The following is a 23,066-nucleotide window of genomic DNA, read 5'->3' as shown; positions in this document are numbered from 1 at the left end:
AATCTTTAACACCATTCAGTGACATCTTAACAGATTGAGAATGAAAATACAGTATTGAAAAGTTCAAACAGTCCATAACTGGATAAAAAAAAATGAAAGACTTGCATTTATATAGTGCCTTTCACGACCACCGGATGTGCCAAAGCACTTTACAGCCAATTAAGTACTTTTGGAGTGTATTCACTGTTGTAATGTGGGAAATGCGGCAGTCAATTTGCAGACAGAAGCTCCCATGAACAGCAATGTGATAATGACCAGAGAAACTGTTTTAGTGATGTTGATTGAGGGATAAATATTGGCCAGGACACCGGGTATAACTCCCCTAACTTCTACAAAATAGTTCTGTGTGATCTTTCACATCCACCTGAGGGAGCAGACGGGGCCTCGATTTAACTTCTCATCCAAAAGACGGCACCTCCGACAGTGTAACACTCCCTCTACGTTACACTGGAGTGTCAGCCTAGATTTTTGTGCTCAAGTCTCTGGGGTGGGACTTGAGCCCACAACTTTCTGACTCAGAGGCAAGTGTGTTACCCACTTTTAAAAAAATATTAATATTTATTGAACATTAAGAACATTTACAACATTGTGATCATTCCATTGCATCATACAAATCCATTTTGCCCCTCTGCACAGCCGTTCCTCCAACACATATTAACATCAAAACCTAAAGTTTAATTTGTCTCCTGTAACATATAATAATCTATTGTACTTTTTCAAATTGATCATAAAATACTATTTTGAATAATTATCTTTTAATGATCTTTTAGTTTATATTTAAAATACCCTTTTAGGTTTATTCTCCTCTTAAAAACAGAGCATTCCTTCTTCGTATAATCACAAATCTAGCCAAACTGAACATTAAGTTAATTGCCGCTCCTACAACGCCCATCTCAAAATTGAATCCCACGGGATTCCCATTCTTGCTCTTCGGTCCTCACCCAGCAAGAAAACCTCACACAACTGTCGAACATAGCACTTAAAATCCTTTAACTGTGGACATAACTCCAGCAAATGGGACAGAGTCTCATCCCGCGTCCCACACACAGGGCAAGTTGCCACCTCTACTCGCCCAATCTTACATAAGACTATCACGGTAAAAATCCAGTTATGAGCCAATTTGAAATCCAGTTCAATCTATTCTGGACATTTAAAATTCGCCCACACTCCGTTCCAAATCCTGTTGAAGTCCAGCTGTGGGTTTATATTGTGCCAAAACTCCTGACCAGCAGGTGTCATAAATCTCCATTCTCTAAATACCCCATAGAAATCTCGAGTGTTACAGTTGTCAACTTGGACCAACTCCTCCCCTTTCTCCAGCAGAAAGCTTGGAAAAGCGGGACGTATTATACCTCCTTTGGAGATTTGCATATTTATTTCTTCCATTCAATCCTGTGGCATTGCCCTCACAATCTTCTCACACATGATCATAATTGCTTTTTCCTCTACCTCCTGATCCTCCTCCCAAACCATGTCCCTCACTACCGCTTCAGGCAACCAACCTGGAATTACCTCAGATAATACATCTTTCACATATATACCAGCTTTTATAAAAGCTTGATTAAATAATACCTCTCCTTCAATGTTGATCCACCTGTTCAAAAATAAGGGCTGTTCTAAAAATTCCTCAGCACCTTTGGCCATAAACTGCACACTTTTAAAAATTGTGTCCAAGTGTCTACAACCCCGTTATAAAACCTAGGGAGAGGTTTAATTGATTTCAAAAACATCTTGTTGTATTTCATATAAAATATTCCCTGTCCTCCTATCCCACTTAATTTTAAACAATGCTGGAAACAATTCTTCCAAAAACTTGTATTTAACTTCTGAAGAAATCTCTTCACCCATTTAATTCTAAAGGATTTCTTCTTCAAATCAATATCTGGGAAATTGAGTCCTCTCTGATTTCGCTGTCCAATGATGGTGTTGTAAGCAACCAAGGCTGGTTTCCCTTCCCATAAAAACTTCACACAAGCCTCTCGGATAGACTTTACTGCCTACTCAGGAATATCCTCCACCATCAATAAGTACCATAGTTTAGATAGCAGGAGAGTTGACACCACTGTCACTCTTCCTTGCACTTTCAACCACCTTCTTTCCCACCTTCCCAAAATCTTTTTAATTTTCATTATCTTCAGTTCCCAATTTAGTCGATCCACTTCATCCCTATCCTTCTTGCACCCCATGTGCACCCCCAGAACTTCTAAAACCTCCACCACCTTAAAAGGGCTTTCCTCCAACCACTCTCCCCTACTCCTTCCCACAACCAGGCATTGGAACTTACTATAATTTACTCTGGCTCCTGAAGCTCTATAATACTCCTCCACTACTCCCATAGCTTTCCTCATTGACTCCCCATCTCTCAACGTTAAGGTCGTGTCATCTGTATATTGGTGTATCACCAACACTTGCCCGGGACTGGGAACCGCAATCCTGACAACACCTTGTTCCTTTCGCATCATGTAACTGACAGGTTCTGCTACCAATGTGTACAACAATGGGGGCAGGGGACAACCCTGTCTCACTGATCTCTGTATTGGAAAATACTTGGCGAAAAAACCATTACATTTAACACAGCTAAATGTGCTTGAATAAAAAATCCTTATCCACTCAATGAAATTTTTCCCAAAACCAAATGCTTCCAAAACCATCAATAAAAACTCATGAGAGATTCTATCAAAGGCTTTCTCTTGATCCATCTTTAGCACATAAGCTTCTCTCCCACTCTCTTCCATGAGTTCTATCTCATCTCTGATTGGGACCACAGAGTCAGCGATGTCCTGGCCAATAACTCCATAGGACTGAGAGGGCAAAACTATCTGCGGCATCACCTCCTTCATACGATTTGCCATAAACCTCGCCAAGATCTTATAATCCACATTTAATAATGTGATGAGCCTCCAATTCCTCAGATCCTTTCTATTCCCTTTATTTTTATAAGCTAAACTTATGATACCTCTCCTCATAGATGGGGCCAGGCTTCCCTCAATTTTAATCTCCTTAAAAACCTCTAAGACCAATGGACTTCTCTAAAGATTCTTTATAAAAATCTGCACTTAGTCCATCGGACCCTGGGACCCCGGGACCCCACCCTCCTTCATTCCACTTATTGCTACTTTTATTTCCGCTAATCCTACTTCTTTGTCGCACATGCTTCTCTCATCCTCTTTTAAACCTTCTTCAATAAAAGCAATAACCTTCTCCATTGCCAATTTGGAAATGTCTTCTTTTGTATATAACTCTTGATAAAAGCTACTAGCCACCTCCATAATCTCCTCACTTTCATTGATGATCTTTTCCTCAACCTTCAACTCTCTAATTAATGATACAGTTTGTCGCAACTTCTGTTGCTCTAGAAAATATCTAGTGCCTCTTTCTGCCTCCAATGCATCTTTAGACTTTGCACAGAGAATTATTCCCTTGCATTTTTCAGCTTGCAATAATTCCCACTATTTCTTTAATACCTTCCACTTAGTCTCTGCTCCCTTATTCCCTCTGTCAAATGCTTTACAGATATCTGTAAACCTTCTGTTTATATTCTCTTCTTTCTTTCCCATAATGTACCGAAAAAACTTTAACTTTATATTTGAAATTGTCCCACCAACTCTTTTTTTCTTTGAAGAATAAAGGTTCATTCCGAGCATTCTTTATTATATTTAAAATCCCTTCTTTAAAAGCAATTTCTTTCAGGTACTGATCGTTTAAAATCCACACCACTGGACTGATCTTAACTCTGCTGTTCCTAATTTTAAGAACCAAAGCCAAATGGTCACTAAAAAATACTTTTTTTTAGAATAAATTGTCTCAAATTTCATGCTATTGGGTAATGACTTCATCCCCTCTGGGAACTGCACTTTTAAACAATGGGTTCTATCGGCTACCCGCGTTCCAGGATAGTATCTCCTCTTTATTACTGAACAAAGTTTAATGTCCCCATGACTCCAACTTTTTTATCAGCACATCGTCCTCAACATAAACCGGCAGGTTTAAGAATGAAACTTCCACCTCTCAGAATACAGCAAAGATACATCCAAGTACGCCTCACCAACCTTCAGGCTCAGTAAATGTCTTTCCACCTCCTCTCGGCCACTGACCGTCACTTCCAATCCAACATTCGGCTTTGGTCGGCAAGCAAAGCAACTTCCCTCACCGCAGTCCTCATGTTCTGCCCTGGATAATATCCCAAGCTCGCATCTCCTTATCTTCTGAACCACCACCGTGTTTTCTTTTCCTAAACTCCTGGGGTCCCGGCCCAAATCTTTGGGCCTTTTATTCTCCCTTCTCAAGACATTCTCTCTCCCCTGATTAAATTCACACTGGGAGCATTGTCCTCTGAGGGCCCTGGCACTCCAAGCCCCTCAGCAGCCACCTGGCTGATGTTTATGGGCCAAAAAGGCCCTAAAATTTGAGGGGAAAAAACCCAAAATTCCACCACCAACTTTTTATAAACTCACTCCAACTCCTGCAGTGATCAGGAGCACCTGCTCACTCCTAGCCCCTCCCACCCAGAGAGTGCTGCCCACTGAGCCACAGCTGACTGCAGTGCTTTCAATACCAAAACTGCCCCTGGTACGCTCGCGGCCTTCCGCGAGAGGTGGGCACCGGAGGGACTGGAGTGCATCATCACGCCCGGCAACCAAATTTTAATTTGATTTTACGTTTTAAAGTTTAATTTGTTTTAATTGCCGGTGCTTTTAGTGTCCCCCTCCCCTTTTATAGGGGGCACTGGAAAAAGGAAAATTTGATTTTAGTGCCCAAAAAAAAACCAAAACTGCCCCTAGATTAAAATGTTCTATTCTTAATTCATCCTGAATATCTCTTATTAATAATTAGCAAAATACCAAACTTGTCTTCTTTTAACAACAATTCTGGCTGTTTAATAGCATCAGTAGAATTGCTTTCAATAATGAACATCTGTTTGGCCATTCAAATGATAAAATGCAGTAATGCTGTAAATGTAGCGAGCTTATGGAACCCACAAGTGTTCACAAAGCTGTATTCCAATTAAAGGGTTGAGATGATGTTATAAAGTGTGAAAGCAAAACTCAAGAGGTTTATAGCTGTCCTTTGACTTCTAAGATTACTGTCATGAGAACATTCCAGAATATATTTTTTAAATATAGGGGGCTAGACTTTCCACTGATGATCGCTGGGCTATCGTCCATCTATCACCCAAATAGGCAGGCTATCATATTCCTCCCAGCTTTCTCTATTCTCTGCTCCTCTCCGAGAGGCACTGACCCAAACTGGGTTACGGTTCAACAGACACTGACAGCTCTCAAATACCATGACCCAAATGGTGGCTGTGTTAGTAACAAAGCATTAGTGCAGTTTTTCTGGGGAGCTTTCTTTGGTTTCGTGGGCCTGTTTTGTGCTGGAGACCCAGTCAAAAAGGGGCAATGGTGGCAGTACAATACACTTGTAGAATTCATGTCGTTGTGTTGTGATGATCAGACAGAAGAAAGAATAATTGTAAAATTTTCACATTTTTATTGGGAAATCAACTGCAGTTGATTCCTGGGAAATTCTGTATCTAGTGCGCAGAAATATGGATCATTTATAAACATTCAAAACTAAGTCAAGACCAAGTGTAGCCTTTAGATGACGAGGAGATGGAAGGCGTGGGATAATAGGACTAGGTTGCACAAACAGAATTCAGCCCTGTTTTAAAGTTATACGCTGTGTGTATATTTTTATACAATGCTTTGATTTAATATTATTTATAGTTAAATACCAAAATCTGCTGCATTTTGAGGGTAGAGAAGTAGGATTGATCACGGTATTGGAATTGCTCTGCAGTACGGGCCGAGGAGCTGGCAGATGGAAAGCTGCCAGCACCACCTCTGGCAGGAGGGTGCAATTACAGCGCTACATTGGCAGATTCCGATTATCAAGATTCTATTATCGCAATCTATAATGGAAAATGTTGACACAACAGTGTAACAAAATCATGACAACAGGAAGTAAGACAAAAACTATGTGCAGACGCAGGACTTTAAATATATTATAGATATATAAGAGTGTTATACGTCTTTACAATTTACACTGATAGTTACATAGAATTTGTAGCACGGAATCAGGTCATTCAGCCCAACTGGTCTGTGCCATTCTCATACAGTATGTCATTCTCACCACAGATGCTGCCTGACCTGCTGAGTTTTCCATTGGAGATATCTTAATGAATGATAATGAACTTTTTTTTAACAAACTCGTACAAGCCTTACCCGGACTGGACTATATGTGACTCCAGATCCACAGCAATGTGGTTGACTCTTAAGTGCCACCACCTTCTCTAGGGCAATTAGTGTTGGGGCAATAAATGCTGGCCTTGTCAGTGATGCCCACATTCCATGACTGAATTTTTAAACAAGGCGACACCAGAGCCATAACCCTTTGGGGAGCTGCCCCGGACAAGCGCCTCAGGCCACAAGCATTGTGGACACGTTAATATTCCGTCAGTTGAGTGAGGACAAAATATTTTCCTATGTTTGTTTTGCAGGTAACATAGATGAGCAGCAACAAGAGAGTGGACTTGAAAATAATTATCATTGGTTCCATTGGGTAAGCAGCAACATATCTTTTCAAAATCGGAGCAACTCCTGCCAATGAACCGGAAGCTACCGGAAGCTGTGCTGAAGCATTCTGCGCATAACTGTCAGTTCCCAAAATTAAAAAAATAACGATCACCGCAACAGACGGAGGATCGGAGAGGTGCTGAAGCACGTCACTAATAAAGTTTCATTAATGTTACTCGGTTGGGTGAATGTTACTGCCGATTTTTCCAGTTTATGAACCGCTGTCCAATAGGACAAACAACAACTTTAAAAAATAAACTCACTGTTCAAATTTTATTTAAAATTAACACTTCTAACAGAATTCTCTAAATCCACTTCTTTATTGCTCATCTTGGTTACTCCGGTGACAACAAACACGCCAAACACTGGAACTACCTCCGGTTCGTTTGCAGCAATCGCAACCTTTAAAAATATATCTTACAGACTTCTAATGTTCTTCAGAGACACTCGGGAGAAGTCGGGAAAAGAGGTGTGGGGGCAGGGGGGATGAAACAAAATGATTTTAAAACATCATCAAGTAAAGTCATCAAGTTCTATATCTCAACAACCCTGCCTTGTAAGTCACATGTTGGGGCCACATAGGGTTCACTCGTAGAAATATGACAACAGTGAACTGTATTTTTCATTTGGATTTAGAAGAGGAAACAATTATGTCATGTATCTCACATTACAGTACATAACTATCTTACCATGCTACACATGACTGTAACTAGATATGACCTGTAACCACAAGCATACCTTACCACCAGGGGTGCACTTGCAGGAGACACTGCATACCTGTTCCACACAGGTATATAAAGGTGGATTCACTCTGGAGCATCCACGATGCTGAGAATGACGTGAGTAGCACGTGTAGCGAGTTGGTCGTACCGCAGGGAAAGGATCCACAGCCAGATAGGGAATGGAAGACCAACAGGAAGAGCAGTGCAAGGAAGGTAGTGCAGGGGTCCCCTGTGGTCATCTCCCTGCAAAACAGATACACTGCTTTGAGTACTGTTGAGGGGGATGACTCATCAGGGGAGGGCAGCAGCAGCCAAGTTCATGGCACCGTGGCTGGCTCTGTTGCACAGGAGGGCAGGAAAAAGAGTGGGAGACCGATAGTGATAGGGGATTCAATTGTAAGGGGAATAGATAGGCATTTCTGCGGCCGCAACCGAGACTCCAGGATGGTATGTTGCCTCCCTGGTGCAAGGTCAAGGATGTCTCGGAGCGGGTGCAGGACATTCTAAAAAGGGAGGGAGATCAGCCAGTTGTCGTGGTGCACATTGGTACCAACGACATAGGTAAAAAAAGGGATGAGGTCCTACGAAACGAATTTAAGGAGCTAGGAGCTAAATTAAAAAGTAGGACCTCAAAAGTAGTAATCTCGGGATTGCTACCAGTGCCACGTGCTAGTCAGAGTAGGAATCGCAGGATAGCGCAGGTGAATACGTGGCTTGAGCAGTGGTGCAGCAGGGAGGGATTCAAATTCCTGGGGCATTGGAACCGGTTCTGGGGGAGGTGGGACCAGTACAAACCGGACGGTCTGCACTTGGGCAGGACCGGAACCAATGTCCTAGGGGGAGTGTTTGCTAGTGCTGTTGGGGAGGAGTTAAACTAATATGGCAGGGGGATGGGAACCAATGCAGGGAGACAGAGGGAAACAAAAAGGAGGCAAAAGCAAAAGACAGAAAGGAGATGAGGAAAAAGTGGAGGGCAGAGAAACCCAAGGCAAAGAACAAAAAGGGCAATTGTACAGCAAAATTCTAAAAGGACAAAGGGTGTTAAAAAAACAAGCCTGAAGGCTTTGTGTCTTAATGCAAGGAGTATCCGCAATAAGGTGGATGAATTAACTGTGCAAATAGATGTTAACAAATATGATGTGATTGGGATTACGGAGACGTGGCTCCAGGATGATCAGGGCTGGGAACTCAACATCCAGGGGTATTAAACATTCAGGAAGGATAGAATAAAAGGAAAAGGAGGTGGGGTAGCATTTCTGGTTAAGGAGGAGATTAAGGCAATAGTTAGGAAGGACATTAGCTTAGATGATGTGGAATCTATATGGGTAGAGCTGCAGAACACCAAAGGGCAAAAAACGTTTGTGGGAGTTGTGTACAGACCTCCAAACAGTAGTAGTGATGTTGGGGAGGGCATCAAACAGGAAATTAGGGGTGCATGCAATAAAGGTGCAGCAGTTATAATGGGTGACTTTAATATGCACATAGATTGGGCTAACCAAACTGGAAGCAATACGGTGGAGGAGGATTTCTTGGAGTGTATAAGGGATGTTTTTTTTAGGCCAATATGTCGAGGAACCAACTAGGGGGGGAGGCTATTATAGACTGGGTGTTGTGTAATGAGAGAGGATTAATTAGCAATCTCGTTATGCGAGGCCCCTTGGGGAAGAGTGACCATAATATGGTGGAATTCTGCATTAGGATGGAGAATGAAACAGTTCATTCAGAGACCATGGTCCAGAACTTAAAGAAGGCTAACTTTGAAGGTATGAGGTGTGAATTGGCTAGGATAGATTGGCGAATGATACTTAAGGGGTTGACTGTGGATGGGCAATGGCAAAGATTTAGAGACCGCATGGATGAACTACAACAATTGTACATTCCTGTCTGGCGTAAAAATAAAAAAGGGAAGGTGGCTCAACCGTGGCTATCAAGGGAAATCAGGGATAGTATTAAAGCCAAGGAAGTGGCATACAAATTGGCCAGAAATAGCAGCGAACCCGGGGACTGGGAGAAATTTAGAAATCAGCAGAGGAGGACAAAGGGTTTGATTAGGGCAGGGAAAATGGAGTACGAGAAGAAGCTTGCAGGGAACATTAAGACGGATTGCAAAAGTTTCGATAGATATGTAAAGAGAAAAAGGTTAGTAAAGACAAACATAGGTCCCCTGCAGTCAGAATCAGGGGAAGTCATAACGGGGAACAAAGAAATGGCAGACCAATTGAACAAGTACTTTGGTTCGGTATTCACTAAGGAGGACACAAACAACCTTCCGGATATAAAAAGGGTCGGAGGGTCTAGTAAGGAGGAGGAACTGAGGGAAATCCTTATTAGTCGGGAAATTGTGTTGGGGAAATTGATGGGATTGAAGGCCGATAAATCCCCAGGGCCTGATGGACTGCATCCCAGAGTACTTATGGAGGTGGCCTTGGAAATAGCGGATGCATTGACAGGCATTTTCCAACATTCCATTGACTCTGGATCAGTTCCTATGGAGTGGAGGGTAGCCAATGTAACCCTATTTTTTAAAAAAGGAGGGCGAGAGAAAACGGAATTATAGACCGGTCAGCCTGACATCAGTAGTGGGTAAAGTGATGGAATCAATTATTAAGGATGTCATAGCAGTGCATTTGGAAAGAGGTGACATGATAGGTCCAAGTCAGCATGGATTTGTGAAAGGGAAATCATGCTTGACAAATCTTCTGGAATTTTTGGAAGATGTTTCCAGTAGAGTGGACAAGAGAGAACCAGTTGATGTGGTATATTTGGACTTTCAGAAGGCATTCGACAAGGTCCCACACAAGAGATTAGTGTGCAAAGTTAAAGCACATGGGATTGGGGGTAGTGTGCTGACATGGATTGAGAACTGGTTGTCAGAGTAGGAGTAAATGGGGACTTTTCAGAATGGCAGGCAGTGACTAGTGGGGTACCGCAAGGTTCTGTGCTGGGGCCCCAGCTGTTTACACTGTACATTAATGATTTAGACGAGGGGATTAAATGTAGTATCTCCAAATTTGCGGATGACACTAAGTTGGGTGGCAGTGTGAGCTGCGAGGAGGATGCTATGACTTGGATAGGTTAGGTGAGTGGGCAAATGCATGGCAGATGAAGTATAATGTGGATAAATGTGAGGTTATCCACTTTGGTGGTAAAAACAGAGAGACAGACTATTATCTGAATGGTGACAGATTAGGAAAAGGGGAGGTGCAAAGAGACCTGGGTGTCATGGTACATCAGTCATTGAAGGTTGGCATGCAGGTGCAGCAGGCGGTTAAGAAAGCAAATGGCATGTTGGCCTTCATACCGAGAGGATTTGAGTACAGGGGCAGGGAGGTGTTGCTACAGTTGTAAAGGGCCTTGGTGAGGCCACACCTGGAGTATTGTGTACAGTTTTGGTCTCCTAACCTAAGGAAGGACATTCTTGCTATTGATGGAGTGCAGCGAAGGTTCACCAGACTGATTCCCGGGATGGCGGGACTGACCTATCAAGAAAGATTGGATCAACTGGGCTTGTATTCACTGGAGTTCAGAAGAATGAGAGGGGACCTCATAGAAACGTTTAAAATTCTGATGGGGTTAGACAGGTTAGATGCAGGAAGAATGTTCCCAATGTTGGGGAAGTCCAGAACCAGGGGACACAGTCTAAGGATAAGGGGTAAGCCATTTAGGACCGAGATGAGGAGGAACTTCTTCACCCAGAGAGTGGTGAACCTGTGGAATTCTCTACCACAGAAAGTTGTTGAGACCAATTCACTAAATATATTCAAAAAGGAGTTAGATGAAGTCCTTACTACTAGGGGGATCAAGGTATATGGCGAGAAAGCAGGAATGGGGTACTGAAGTTGCATGTTCAGCCATGAACTCATTGAATGGCGGTACAGGGTAGAAGGGCCGAATGGCCTGCTCCTACACCTATTTTCTATGTTTCTATGTTTCTATGACAGGTCTCAGGCAAGTGTGGCATTCGGGAGCTGTGAAATAAAGGTGCAGGTCCTGAGTGACCTTGACTTCAGCATGTGCCTCGTCTGAGTCTGTACTGCAGGGACAGGACTTTACAGTGGAGACGAGGATGGGATTGCAGAATCCACAGAATGGCGACCAACGGCTCAGATGAAAAATACAATGTTGGAGATAATTGGGAGGACTTTATAGAAAGGCTCCAGCAAAGCATTGTAACCAAAGACTGATTAGGCGACAATAAGGCAGACAAGAGAAGAGCCCATCTCTTGATCAGCTGTGGCTCGAAAACATACGCCTTAATGAAGGACCTGCTGGCACCCGAGAAACCAGCAAGCAAGTTGTTTGAAGAGTTGAGCACACTGGTAATAGACCACTTGGAAGCCAGCGAGCAGCCTACACATGGCCAGACACAAGTTCTACAACTACAGACACTCTGTGGGCCAGAGCATACCCGACTTTGTGGCAGAACTTCGGAGGCTGGCTAGTTTATGTGAGTTCTCCGATGAACTAAGGAGAAAAGTACCGAGAGACTTTTTTATTGAAGGAATAGGCCACGCAGGTGTATTCTGAAAGCACATAGAGACCAAGAACTTGACCCTAGAGGCAGCAGCATTGGTTGCACAGGCAGTCTTGGCAGGAGAAGAAGAAATGAGGTTGATCTACACTGCGGGTACAACAATTAACAAAACATCGGAAAAAGGGGTTCACAGCGTGAAACAAGCCGCTACCCCTACACACAGACAAAGGCAGGAGAGCAGGCCTTCAACAGCAGGCAGTGGTGCCAGAAGCCTTCAAGGGCCACATGAACGGCCGTTCACACCTCATCAACCCACAATGCGAGCAATCAACTACAAACTGAGAGAAGCTCAAGAGAGATCAGCCAGACGTAGCTCATCCTTTGGAAACAATGGAAGTGGTCTGTGCTGGAGATGTGGGGGAAGGCACTCATCAAGGGGGTGTCGATTTCAGCATGCTGTTTGCAGAAACTGCAACTATACAGGGCATCTGGCCCGCATGTGCAGAAAAACGGCAGCTCAGCTGGTGTACAAATCGGAAGGGTCGGAAAGCGGACCAGAAGACAGTGGGGACAGTGACTGGGACACCGAGGTACAGCGGGTCAACACAATCAATGGCCACTGTTATTACAACAAGACGCCTCCAATAATGATGAGGGTCCTACTCAACGGGACACCCGTCAACATGGAACTGGATACGGGAGCGAGTCAATCTCTCATGAACGCTCAACAATTTGAACAGCTGTGGCCGCACAAAAGCAACAAACCAAAACTCACAAGGATCGACACCAAACTAAGGACCTATACCAAAGAAATCGTCCCAGTCCTTGGCAGCGCCATGCTCTCAGTTACACACAAAGGGACAATGAACCGACTTCCCCTTTGGATTGTCCCCGGAGATCTCCCAGCACTGCTGAGGAGAAGCTGGCTGGCAAAACTAAATTGGAAATGGGATGATGTTCACGCCATGTCGTCAGAGGAACGGACCTCCTGCTCAACAGTTCTAAGTCGATTTGAACATCTCTTTCAGCCAGGTGTGGGCACCTTCAAAGGGGCTATAGTTAAAATCTACATCACACAGGATGCTAGACCGGTCCATCACAAGGCTAGAGCTGTGCCCTATGTGATGAGGGAAAAGATTGAACATGAACTGGACAGGCTTCTGTGGGAAGGCATTATCTCACCAATGGAATTTAGCGACTGGGCAAGTCCCATTGTCCCAGTCATGAAGCCTGATGGATCCATACGAATCTGTGGGGATTACAAATCTACCATAAACAGAGTCTCCCTACAGGACCAATACCCACTGCCCAGAGCGGAGGACCTATTTGCCACATTGGCTGGAGGAAAACTTTTCTCGAAACTAGACCTCACATCTGCGTACATGATGCAAGAACTGACCGAAGAGTCTAAGCTACTCACCACCATCAACACACATCAAGGCCTATTCATATAAAATCGATGCCCACTCGGCATCAGGTCGGCAGCTGCCATATTCCAGCGCAACATGGAGAGTCTGCTCAAGTCCATCCCGGGGACGGTTGTGTTTCAAGACGACATACTTATCACAGGCAGGGACACCGACTCCCATCTCCGCAATTTGGAGGAAGTACTAAAGCGGTTGGATCGGGTAGGCCCAAGAGTTAAGAAATCCAAGTGTCTGTTTCTCGCGCCCGAGGCTGAAATTTTGGGCAGAAGGATTGCCGCTGATGGAATCCGCCCAACAGAATCCAAAAACGAAAGAAAGACTTGCATTTATATAGCACCTTTCAAGAGGGATAAACATTGCTTAGGATCAGAGAATGGTTACAGCACAGAGCCATTCGGCCCATCGAGCTTGTGCCAGCTCTCTGCCAGAGCACCTCAGCTAGTCCCACTCCCCCGCCCTTTCCCCGTAGCCCTGCAATTTTTTTTCCTTCAGGTACTTATCCAATTCTCTTTTGAAAGCCCGTATTGAATCTGCCCCCACCACCCTCTCAGGCCGTGCATTCCGGATCCTAACCACTCGCTGCGTAAAAAAGATTTTTCTTATGTCGCCTTTGGTTCTTTTGCCAATCACCTTAAATCTGTGTCCTCCGGTTCTCGGCCCTTCCACCAATGGGAACAGTCTCTCTCTACCTACTCTGTCCAGACCCCTCATGATTTTGAAAACCTCTATCAAATCTCCTCAGTCTTCTCTGCTCGGACATTGGCCCAGGACACTAGGTGAACTCCCCGGCCCTTCTACGAATAGCGTCATGGCATCTTTTACGATCCACCTGAGGGCAGACGGGGCCTCGGTTTAACGTCTCATCCGAAAGGCGGCACCTCCGACAGTGCAGTGCTCCCACAGCCTAGGTTTTGTGCTGAAGTCTCTGGAGTGGGGCTACCACTGAGGCTGACACCATGGGCACAGCGCTGTACAGTAAATGGAGATTCTGCCTGCCAAGGCCATTGCAGTGTTTTCCTGCGGAAGGCTCGAGACAAACACCTCCCCCGTGTTGTTAGAAGATTATAAATAGGGGATTTGGAGGATCTTGCGGAGACAGCGTTGCCCTCACACCAACGCAACAACTTACCTCCGCGCACTGACTGACTGACAAGCAAGTTTTGCCATCTGCTGGCCGCACTCAGTAAATAGAATTGAAAAGTGGGGAAGTTATGTTAAACTTACATAGAACCTTGGTTAGACCACACTTGGAGTACTGCATACAGTTCTGGTCTCCATGTTACATGAAGGATATAGAGGCACTAGGGAAGGTGCAAAAAAGATTTACAAGGACGATACCAGAATTGAGAAGTTATAACTGTCAGGAAAGACTGACAGGCTGGGTCTCCTCTTCTCTCGGAAAAAGAAGGCTGAGGGGTGACCTAATGGTGTTCTTTAAAATTATCAAAGGGTTTGATAAAGGTAAACCTAGAGAAAATGTTTTGACTTGTAGGAGAGTCCATAACTAAGGGGTCTTAAATAGATGATAGTCAATATATTCAATAAAGTGTCACAGAGCGTCAGCTATGGCTCAGTGGGTAGCACTCTGGGTCAGAGGGTCATGGGTTCAAGTTCCACTCCAGGGACTTGAGCACAAAAAAATCTAGTCTGACACTCAGTGCAGTGCTGAGGGAGCGCTGCACTGTCGGAGGTGTCGTCTTTCGGATGAGACGTTAAACAGAGACCCCGTCTGCTCTCGCAGGTGGACGTAAAAGATCCCATGGCACTATTTCGAAGAAGAGCAGGGATGTTATCCCTCGGTATCCTGGCCAATATTTATCCCTCAATCAACATGACAAAAAACAGATTATCTGGTCATTATCACATTGCTGTTTGTGGGAGCTTGCTATGCACAGATTGGCTGCCGCGTTTCCTACATAACAACGTTGACTACACTTCAAAAGTACTTAATTGGTTATAAAGCGCTTTCAGATATCTGGTCATCGTGAAAGGCGCTATATAAATGCAAGTGTTTCTTTAAAGAATTCAGGAGAAAGTTCTTCACCAAGAGAGTGGTGAGAATGTGGAACTCGCTCCCACACAGAATAGTTGAGGCGAATAGTATCGATGCATTTAAGGGGAAGCTGGATAAGTACATGAGGGAGAAAGGAATAGAAGGATAAGTGGATAGGGTTAGATGAAGTGGTAGGAGAAGGCCTGTGTGGAGCTTAAACTGCATGGAGCAGTTGGACTGAATGATTAGTATCTGTGCTGTATTTTCTGTGTAAGTATTGAAATAATTGGCTTATGATCAGCACCAAGACACTGCGGCAGCAGGGGACACCTGCCAACCGCACAATCTCAGGCTGATCTGGGCAGTGAATTTGAAGAGTCGCTTAGCGACTGGGCAGCCATGTTGGTAAAGAAAATCCAGGGACCTACATAGTCACATGACTCTTCCTCATGAGAAGTGTAGAGGAACAAAGGGACGTGGGAGTGCATGTCCTATGAATTTCACTATATCCGCATCATTTTAGTTGGAGCGGGCTTAAATTTAAATTCTAAAAATGAAGTTAATTAGTGATTGTCTTTTCCTGATTCCTTCGATGCAGGGTTGGTAAAACCTCCCTTCTGTACAGGTACGTCAACAACAGATTCATTGAGGAGTACCGTATGACGCTGGGAGCGAACATTCTTACCAAGCAGATCGAAGTGGACAATATGTCAGTGAAGCTACAGGTGGGCAATGCTTGTCTCGCTTCATCACGTGCACTGTACACGTGAGAAGAATCGAATCATAGAATCATAGAAATTTACAGCACGAAAGGAGGCCATTTCAGCCCATCGTGTCTGCGCCGGCCGACAAAGAGCTATCCAGCCTCATCCCACTTTCCAGCTCTTGGTCCGCAGCCTTGTAGATTACTGCACTTCAAGTGCACATCCAAATACCTTTTAAATGAGGGTTTCTGCCTCTACCATCCTTTCAGGCAGTGAGTTCCAGACCCCCCCCCCCCTCCCCCCACCCTCTGGGTGAAGAAATTTCCCCTCAAAACCTTCTACTAGCTACTTTAAATCTATGGTTGTTGACCCCTCTGCTAAGGGAAATAGGTCCGTCCTATCCACTCTATCTAGGTCCCTCATCATTTTATACACCTCAATGAGGTCTCCCCTCAGCCTCCTCTGTTCTAAAGAAAACGAAACCAGCCTATCAATCTTTCCTCATAGCTAAAATTCTCCAGTGCTGGCAACATCCTCGTAAATCTCCCCTGTACCCTCTCCAGTGCAAACACATCTTTTCTGTAATGTGGTGACCAGAACTGCACGCAGTACACCAGCTGTGGCCTAACTAGTGTTTTATACAGTTCAAGTGTAACCTACCTGCTCTTGTATTCCATGCCTCGACTAACAAAGGCATATATTTCATATGGCTTGCTCTCGTCCAGCAGCTGTATGAACGTACGGGGGTCTTGTAGTGGTCTTCCATTGAGGAAAGCATCAGCACTGAGTAATACTTTTAATTCCTCTCCCTCCCTTCTCCCGATCTTTCTCTACTCCTATACTAATGTGCCTCAGCCATGGCTCAGTGGTAGCACCCTTGCCTCTGAGTACCTTCAACATTCACTCTCTCCATCATCGGCGCACCGTGGCTGCAGTGTGTACCATCTACAAGATGCACTGCAGCAACTCACCAAGGCTTCTTCGGCAGCACCTCCCAAACCCGCGACCTCTACCACCTAAAGTGACTAGGGCAGCAGGTGCATGGGAGCACCCCCACCTCCACGTTCCCCTCCAAGTCACACACCATCCTGACTTGGAAATATACCACCGGTCCTTCATCATCGCTGGGTCAAAATCCTGGAACTCCCTCCCTAACAGCACTGTGGGAGTACCTTCACCACAGGGACTGTAGCGGTTCAAGGCGGCGGCTCACCACTACCTCAAGGGCAATTAGAGATGGTCAATAAATGCTGGCCTTGCCAACGATGCCTACATCCCATAAATGAATTTTTTAAAAAGATTGTGGGTTCAAGTCCCACTCCAGAGACCTGAGCACATAATCCAGGTTAACACTTCAGTGCAGTACAGAGGGAGTGCTGTACTGTCGGAGTGGCCATCTTTCAGATGAGATGTTAAACCTAGGTCCTGTCTGCCATGGTGGATGTAAAAGGTCCCATGACACTAATCGAAGAAGAGCAGGGGAGTTATCCCCGATGCCCTGGCTAATATTTATTCCACAACCAACATCACTGAAACAGATAATCTCGTCATGATCTCACTGCTGTTTGCTGCCGCGGATCCTACATGACAATAGTGAATACACTTCAAAAATATTTCATTGGTTGTAGCTTTGGGATGTCCTGAGATCATGAAAGGCACTATTTAAATGAAAGTTCTTGTCAGTTTTTATGTGTTGAACACAGCTGAGTTCAACACTCCAGGGGACATGTATCATCAGACAGGGAGAGATTTGGGCTTCCTTGAGGGTTCAATGTGTAACTGCAATATTGGGCCAAAGCTTGCCGGAGTGAGGTGCCTCACGGCATTTACCATTACTTAGACCTTTTCCTGCACCCGTCAGCTCAAAAAATATTTGCGCTGACACTTGCTGGAAGTGTGAGCTAATAATGACGCGGTGAGGGCAATGGGGCATCTGGGACCTCGGTGAACGATGGGACCAACAGTCTAGCTCCTTAACCAATGAGATTTAAAGAAAGAAAACATGGATAGAGGATTGGCTAACTAACAGAAGACAGAGAGTCGGGATAAATGGGTCATTTTCCGGTTGGCAAACAGTGACTAGTGGGGCTCCACAGGGATCAATGATGGGGCCTCAACTGTTAACAATCTATATTAATGACTTGGATGAAGGGACCAAGTGTATTGCAGCCAAAGTTGTTGATGATTACAAAGATAGGTGGGAAAGCAAGTTGTGAGGAGGATACAAGTAATCTGCAAAGGGATATAGACAGGTTAAGTGAGTGGGCAAAAATTTGGCAGATGGAGTATAATGTCAGAAAATGTGAGGTTATCCACTTTGGTAGGAAAAATAAAAAAGCAAAGTATTATTTAAATGGGGAGAGATTACAAAATGCACAGAGGGATCTAGGGGTCCTTGTACAAGAAACACAAAAAGTTAGCATGCAGGTACAGCAAGTAATTAGGAAGGCAAATGGAATGTTGGCCTTTATTGCAAAGGGGATGGAGTATAAAAGTAGGGAAGTCCTGCTACAACTGTACAGGGCATTGGTGAGACCACACCTGGAGTACTGTGTACAGTTTTGGTCTCCTTATTTAAGGATGGATATACGTATTGGAGGCAGTTCAGAGAAGATTCAAGAGACAGAAAAGAAAAGTAAGAAAAATATCTAAAATTTTTAAATGTTTTAAATCTCTAAAAAGAATTGACTTTATGCAGGAATGAGACTGAACAGTTTAAATTGTTCCTTTTTTGGGCCAGAGCGGTTGATTGGCATTGAAGTAACAATTATTAGGTCGTTTAAAAGGGTACTTACACTGTTAATTGCTTGCGCTATTACTTTCTGTGGGGAGTTTAATTAATATGCAAATCCAAAATAATAGGGAGGCTAAGGTCGAGGTGTTGTTTGTGCAAAGCTAATGGCGGGGTGGTGAAAATCGACCAGCAAGTTCGTGGCGTATTTCTCCATCCCCTGAATTTGCTGGGTTGATTTGTGCATTAATAGCAACGTGCATCGTTAACCCACCGGTATTTTAGCAGTAAGGTTTGGCCCAGTAATCCATACAGGCCTGGAAGGTGCCTGACTCAGAGCAATCTTGGGGGACAAATCAGACAGAAAGAGTAAGAAAGTGCATCCAATCAGCTATTTATTCGGGGGAGCCAGGTGAACACTCCATAGATCCTTGTACAAGAAGCACAATTGCCCTCCAAAAGCGAGGAAAGTTGGGTGCCTCTGGCTCCCACTGAGGACACTTTAGTAAGGGACTCTTTCCTCTTGATAAAAGACTTGCCTTTCATGACCACCAGATGTCCCAAAGCACTTTACAGCCTGCCATGTATGTAACCACAATGTAACACCACTGTATTACTGTATACACTCAACCTAGATGCACACCTTGACCACAAGGGGTGAACTTGTGGGAGACACTCCTTACCTGATCACACAGGTATAAAAAGGGAGGTCCCACACAGGGTCATCGCTTTTGGAGTCCTGTGAATAAAGAGTTAAGGTCACAGAGTGACCTTGTCCCCAGAATGTGCCTCGTGTGGTTTCATGCTGTAGAGTAAGGACTTTACATTGGCGACGAGAAACGGGAATTCACGACCCACGAGAATGGCCACCGGTAGCACAGAGGAACGGTGCTGTGTTGGGGAAGACTGGGACGATTTTGTCGAGAGGCTTCAGCAAAGCTTCGTTATGAAAGAATGGCTGGGGAATGCAGCGGCCGACAAGCGAAGGGCTCGTCTTTTGACAAGCTACGGACCAAAGACTTACGCGCTCATGAAGGACTTACTAGCACCCGAAAAGCCGGCGGACGAAACCTTTGAAGAACTTAGCAAATTGATCGGGGAGCACCTCAAACCGGCGAGTAGCATACATATGGCCCGACACAGATTCTACACCCACCGACGTCGGGAAGGACAGAGCATACCGGACTTCGCAGCGGACCTCCGCCATTTGGCCAGCCTCTGTAAGTTCACAGACGCCTGCAGGGGGGAGATGCTAAGGGACTTCTTTATCAAGGGCATCGGTCATGCGGGAATTTTCCGCAAATTAATTGAGACCAAGGATTTGACCTTGGAAGCGGCGGCATTGATAGCTCAAACTTTCATGGCGGGGGAGGAAGAGACGAAAATAATATACGTGCGCAATTCTGCCTCTACCGTGGCGATGGATCAGGGAGTCAACATCATCAATGCGACTCAGAGCCCCGCAGGCAGGCAGGGGCAGTCTGACACTCCCCAGGCAGCAGTAGACCCCAGAGTAGGACTTCAACAGAGACGATGGCAGGCTGAACGGATGTTCACGCCATCACAGTGAACAATGCGGCCCGGGATGGGGCCATTGACACCCACCAATGGGGTACTTAAGAGCAGTCAACGAGACAGTCAGTGTGGAATGCCTGGCCATAGTCCCTTTGTTCCCAACAATGGAAACTTTAACTCATGCTGGAGGTGTGGGGGAAAACACTCAGCTAGATCTTGCAGATTTCAACAGTTTGTCTGCAGGAACTGCAATCTCACTTAGCTCAACTGTGCAGGAAGTCTGCAACCAGACTAATATATGAGGTGGATGGACCAGAAGAGGGTTCTTTGAGGCAGGATGACTTTTGGGGCAAATCGATGGACACCGAGGTTCAGTGGGTCCATGTGGCAAATATTCACAGTTCATACACCAAAACGCCACCAATGATGATGAAGGTTTTATTAAATGGTATCCCAGTACACATGGAGCTGGACACTGGGGCCAGCAGTCACTCATGGGTGTTCAGCAATTTGAGAAGCTATGCCAGTTAGAGCCAATAGACCCAAATTAGCACGTATTGAGACACAATTACGGACTCACACTAAAGAAATCATTCCGGTGCTAGGCAGTGCAATGTTGGCTTTCACACACAATGGGTTAGTGAATCGGCTGCCGCTCTGGATTGTCCCGGGCAATGGTCCCACACTGTTGGGGAGGAGCTGGTTAGCCGAGATGAACTGGAAATGGGGGGATGTTCACACAATGTCATCTGTGGAGCGAAGTTCGTGCTCACAAGTCCTACAATAATTCGATTCACTATTCCAACCTGGCGTCGGGACTTTCAAAGGCACTAAAGTAGTGATACACATCACCCCGGACGCCAGGTCAGTGCACCACAAAGCCAGAGCGGTGGTGTATGTGATGTGGGAAAAGATCGAGAGCGAATTGGACCGGCTGTTGAGAGAGGGCATCATCTCACCTGTTGAATTCAGCGACTGGGCGAGCCCCATCGTTCCCGTCCTAAAAGCGGATGGCTCTGTCAGGATCTGTGGTGACTACAAGGCCACCATCAATCGGGTGTCCCTACAAGATCAATACCTGCTCCCGAGAGCGAAGGACCTCTTCGCCACGCTGGCAGGCGGCAAGCTGTTCACCAAGTTGGACCTCACTTCAGCCGATATGACCCAGGAACTGGCCGACGAATCTAAACTACTGACCACCATCACCACGCACAAGGGACTGTTCATTTATAACAGGTGCCCGTTTGACATTCGATCAGCGGCCGCGATTTTTCAACGAAACATGGAAAGCCTGCTTAAATTCATTCCTAGAGCGATCGTATTTCAGGACAACATCCTCATCACGGGTTGAGACAGCGAGGAACACCTCCACAACCTGGAGGAGGTGCTACGCCGACTGGACCGGGTAGGCCTGCGACTCAAGAAGTCTAAATGTGTGTTCTTAGCTCCTGAGGTTGAGTTTCTGGGCAGGAGGGTTGCTGCAGATGGGATTCGGCCCACCGAACCCAAAACAGAGGCGATTCGACGAGCACGCAAGCCCTGCAACACATCGGAGTTGCGTTCATTCCTGGGACTGTTGAACTATTTCGGGAACTTTCTGCCGAACTTGAGCACGTTGTTGGAGCCGCTACACGTGCTCCTGCGTAAAGGTTGCGATTGGTTTTGGGGGCACTGTCAGGAACGGGCTATTGATCGGGCGCGAAACCTACTTTGTTCAAACAAGTTGTTGACCCTGTACGACCCCTGTAAAAGATTGGTTCTGACATGTGATGCATCGTTCTATGGGGTGGGTTGCGTGTTGCAGCAGGGCAATGCTGAGGGTCAACTACAACCTGTGGCTTATGCCTCCAGGTTGCTCTCTCAAGCAGAACGGGGATATGGGATGGTCGAGAAGGAAGCGCTTGGATGTGTCTATGGTGTAAAAAAAATGCATCAGTACCTCTTTGGTAGGAAGTTTGAATTAGAGACGGACCACAAGCCATTACCATCATGTCAGACAGCAATGCTGTCAATGCCAACACATCAGCTCGCATACAGCGATGTGCCCTCACGCTGGCTGCTTATGACTACTCCATCCAGCACCGGCCCGGCACTGAAAATTGCGCTGACGTGCTCAGCAGGCTTCCACTGGCCACCACCGAGGGGACAGCTGAGCAAAGCACCAAGATGGTCATGGCTGTCGATGCCTTTGACAGCGCAGGCTCCCCATCACAGCCCGCCAGATCAAAATCTGGACAAACAGAGATCCCCTTCTATCCCTGATTAAGAAATGTGTCCTGACTGAGGATTGGGCGCCCGCACACGGAGCATGCCCTGAGGAGGTCAGACCATTCCACAGACGGATGGATGAGCTCTCCATCCAAGCCGACTGCCTACTATGGGGCAGCCGGGTAGTTATGCCCCAGAAGGGCAGGGAGGCATTCATCAGGGAACTCCACAGCGAGCACACAGGCATTGTGCTGATGAAGGCCATTGCCCGGTCACACGTTTGGTGGCCTGGAATTGATTCAGACCTGGAACTCTGTGTTCGCAGGTGCATGACGTGTGCCCAGCTGGGTAATGCCCCCAGGGAGCCCCCGCTCAGCCTGTGGCCCTGACCCACCAGGCCATGGTCACGCATTCATGTTGACTATGCGGGCCCATTCATGGGTAAGATGTTCCTTATTGTGGTAGTTGCGTACTCGAAATGGATCGAGTGCATCATTCTGAATTCATGCACGTCATTCACCACCGTGGAAAGCCTACATGCGATCTTTGCAACCCATGGCTTGCCGGACATCCTGGTTAGTGATAATGGCCCATGGTTCACAAGCTATGAATTCCAAGAGTTTATGTCGGGCAATGGCATCAACCACGTCAGGACTGCGCCGTTCAAGCTGGCCTCCAATGGCCAGGCAAAATGTGCGGTTCAAATCATTAAGCAAG

The 23,066-nt window shown here is 45.7% G+C and overlaps 1 protein-coding gene across 3 annotated transcripts in view; it reads left to right on the top strand.

The window, feature by feature from the left end:
- The window catches only part of LOC139227934 (ras-related protein Rab-7b-like), a 60,894-nt gene that overhangs the window by 5,915 nt on the left and 31,913 nt on the right, over positions 1–23,066 (top strand). Inside the window, exons 2-3 of one of the 3 annotated variants that reach the window (XM_070859089.1) lie at positions 6,500–6,561; positions 15,817–15,916. In XM_070859089.1, the coding sequence (XP_070715190.1) occupies positions 6,509–6,561; positions 15,817–15,916 (153 nt within the window). In that variant the 5' untranslated portion in view covers positions 6,500–6,508. Of the gene's footprint in view, positions 1–6,499; positions 6,562–12,791; positions 13,400–15,789; positions 15,917–23,066 lie in introns of those variants that run through there. The other 2 variants (XM_070859088.1, XM_070859090.1) reach the window with 2 other exon arrangements.

The sequence above is a fragment of the Pristiophorus japonicus genome, chromosome 17 (genome assembly GCF_044704955.1).
Source record: "Pristiophorus japonicus isolate sPriJap1 chromosome 17, sPriJap1.hap1, whole genome shotgun sequence".
Lineage (NCBI taxonomy): Eukaryota > Metazoa > Chordata > Chondrichthyes > Pristiophoridae > Pristiophorus > Pristiophorus japonicus.
Note: the sequence above shows the minus strand (reverse complement) of the source record. Positions and strands in the feature narration are given on the sequence as shown.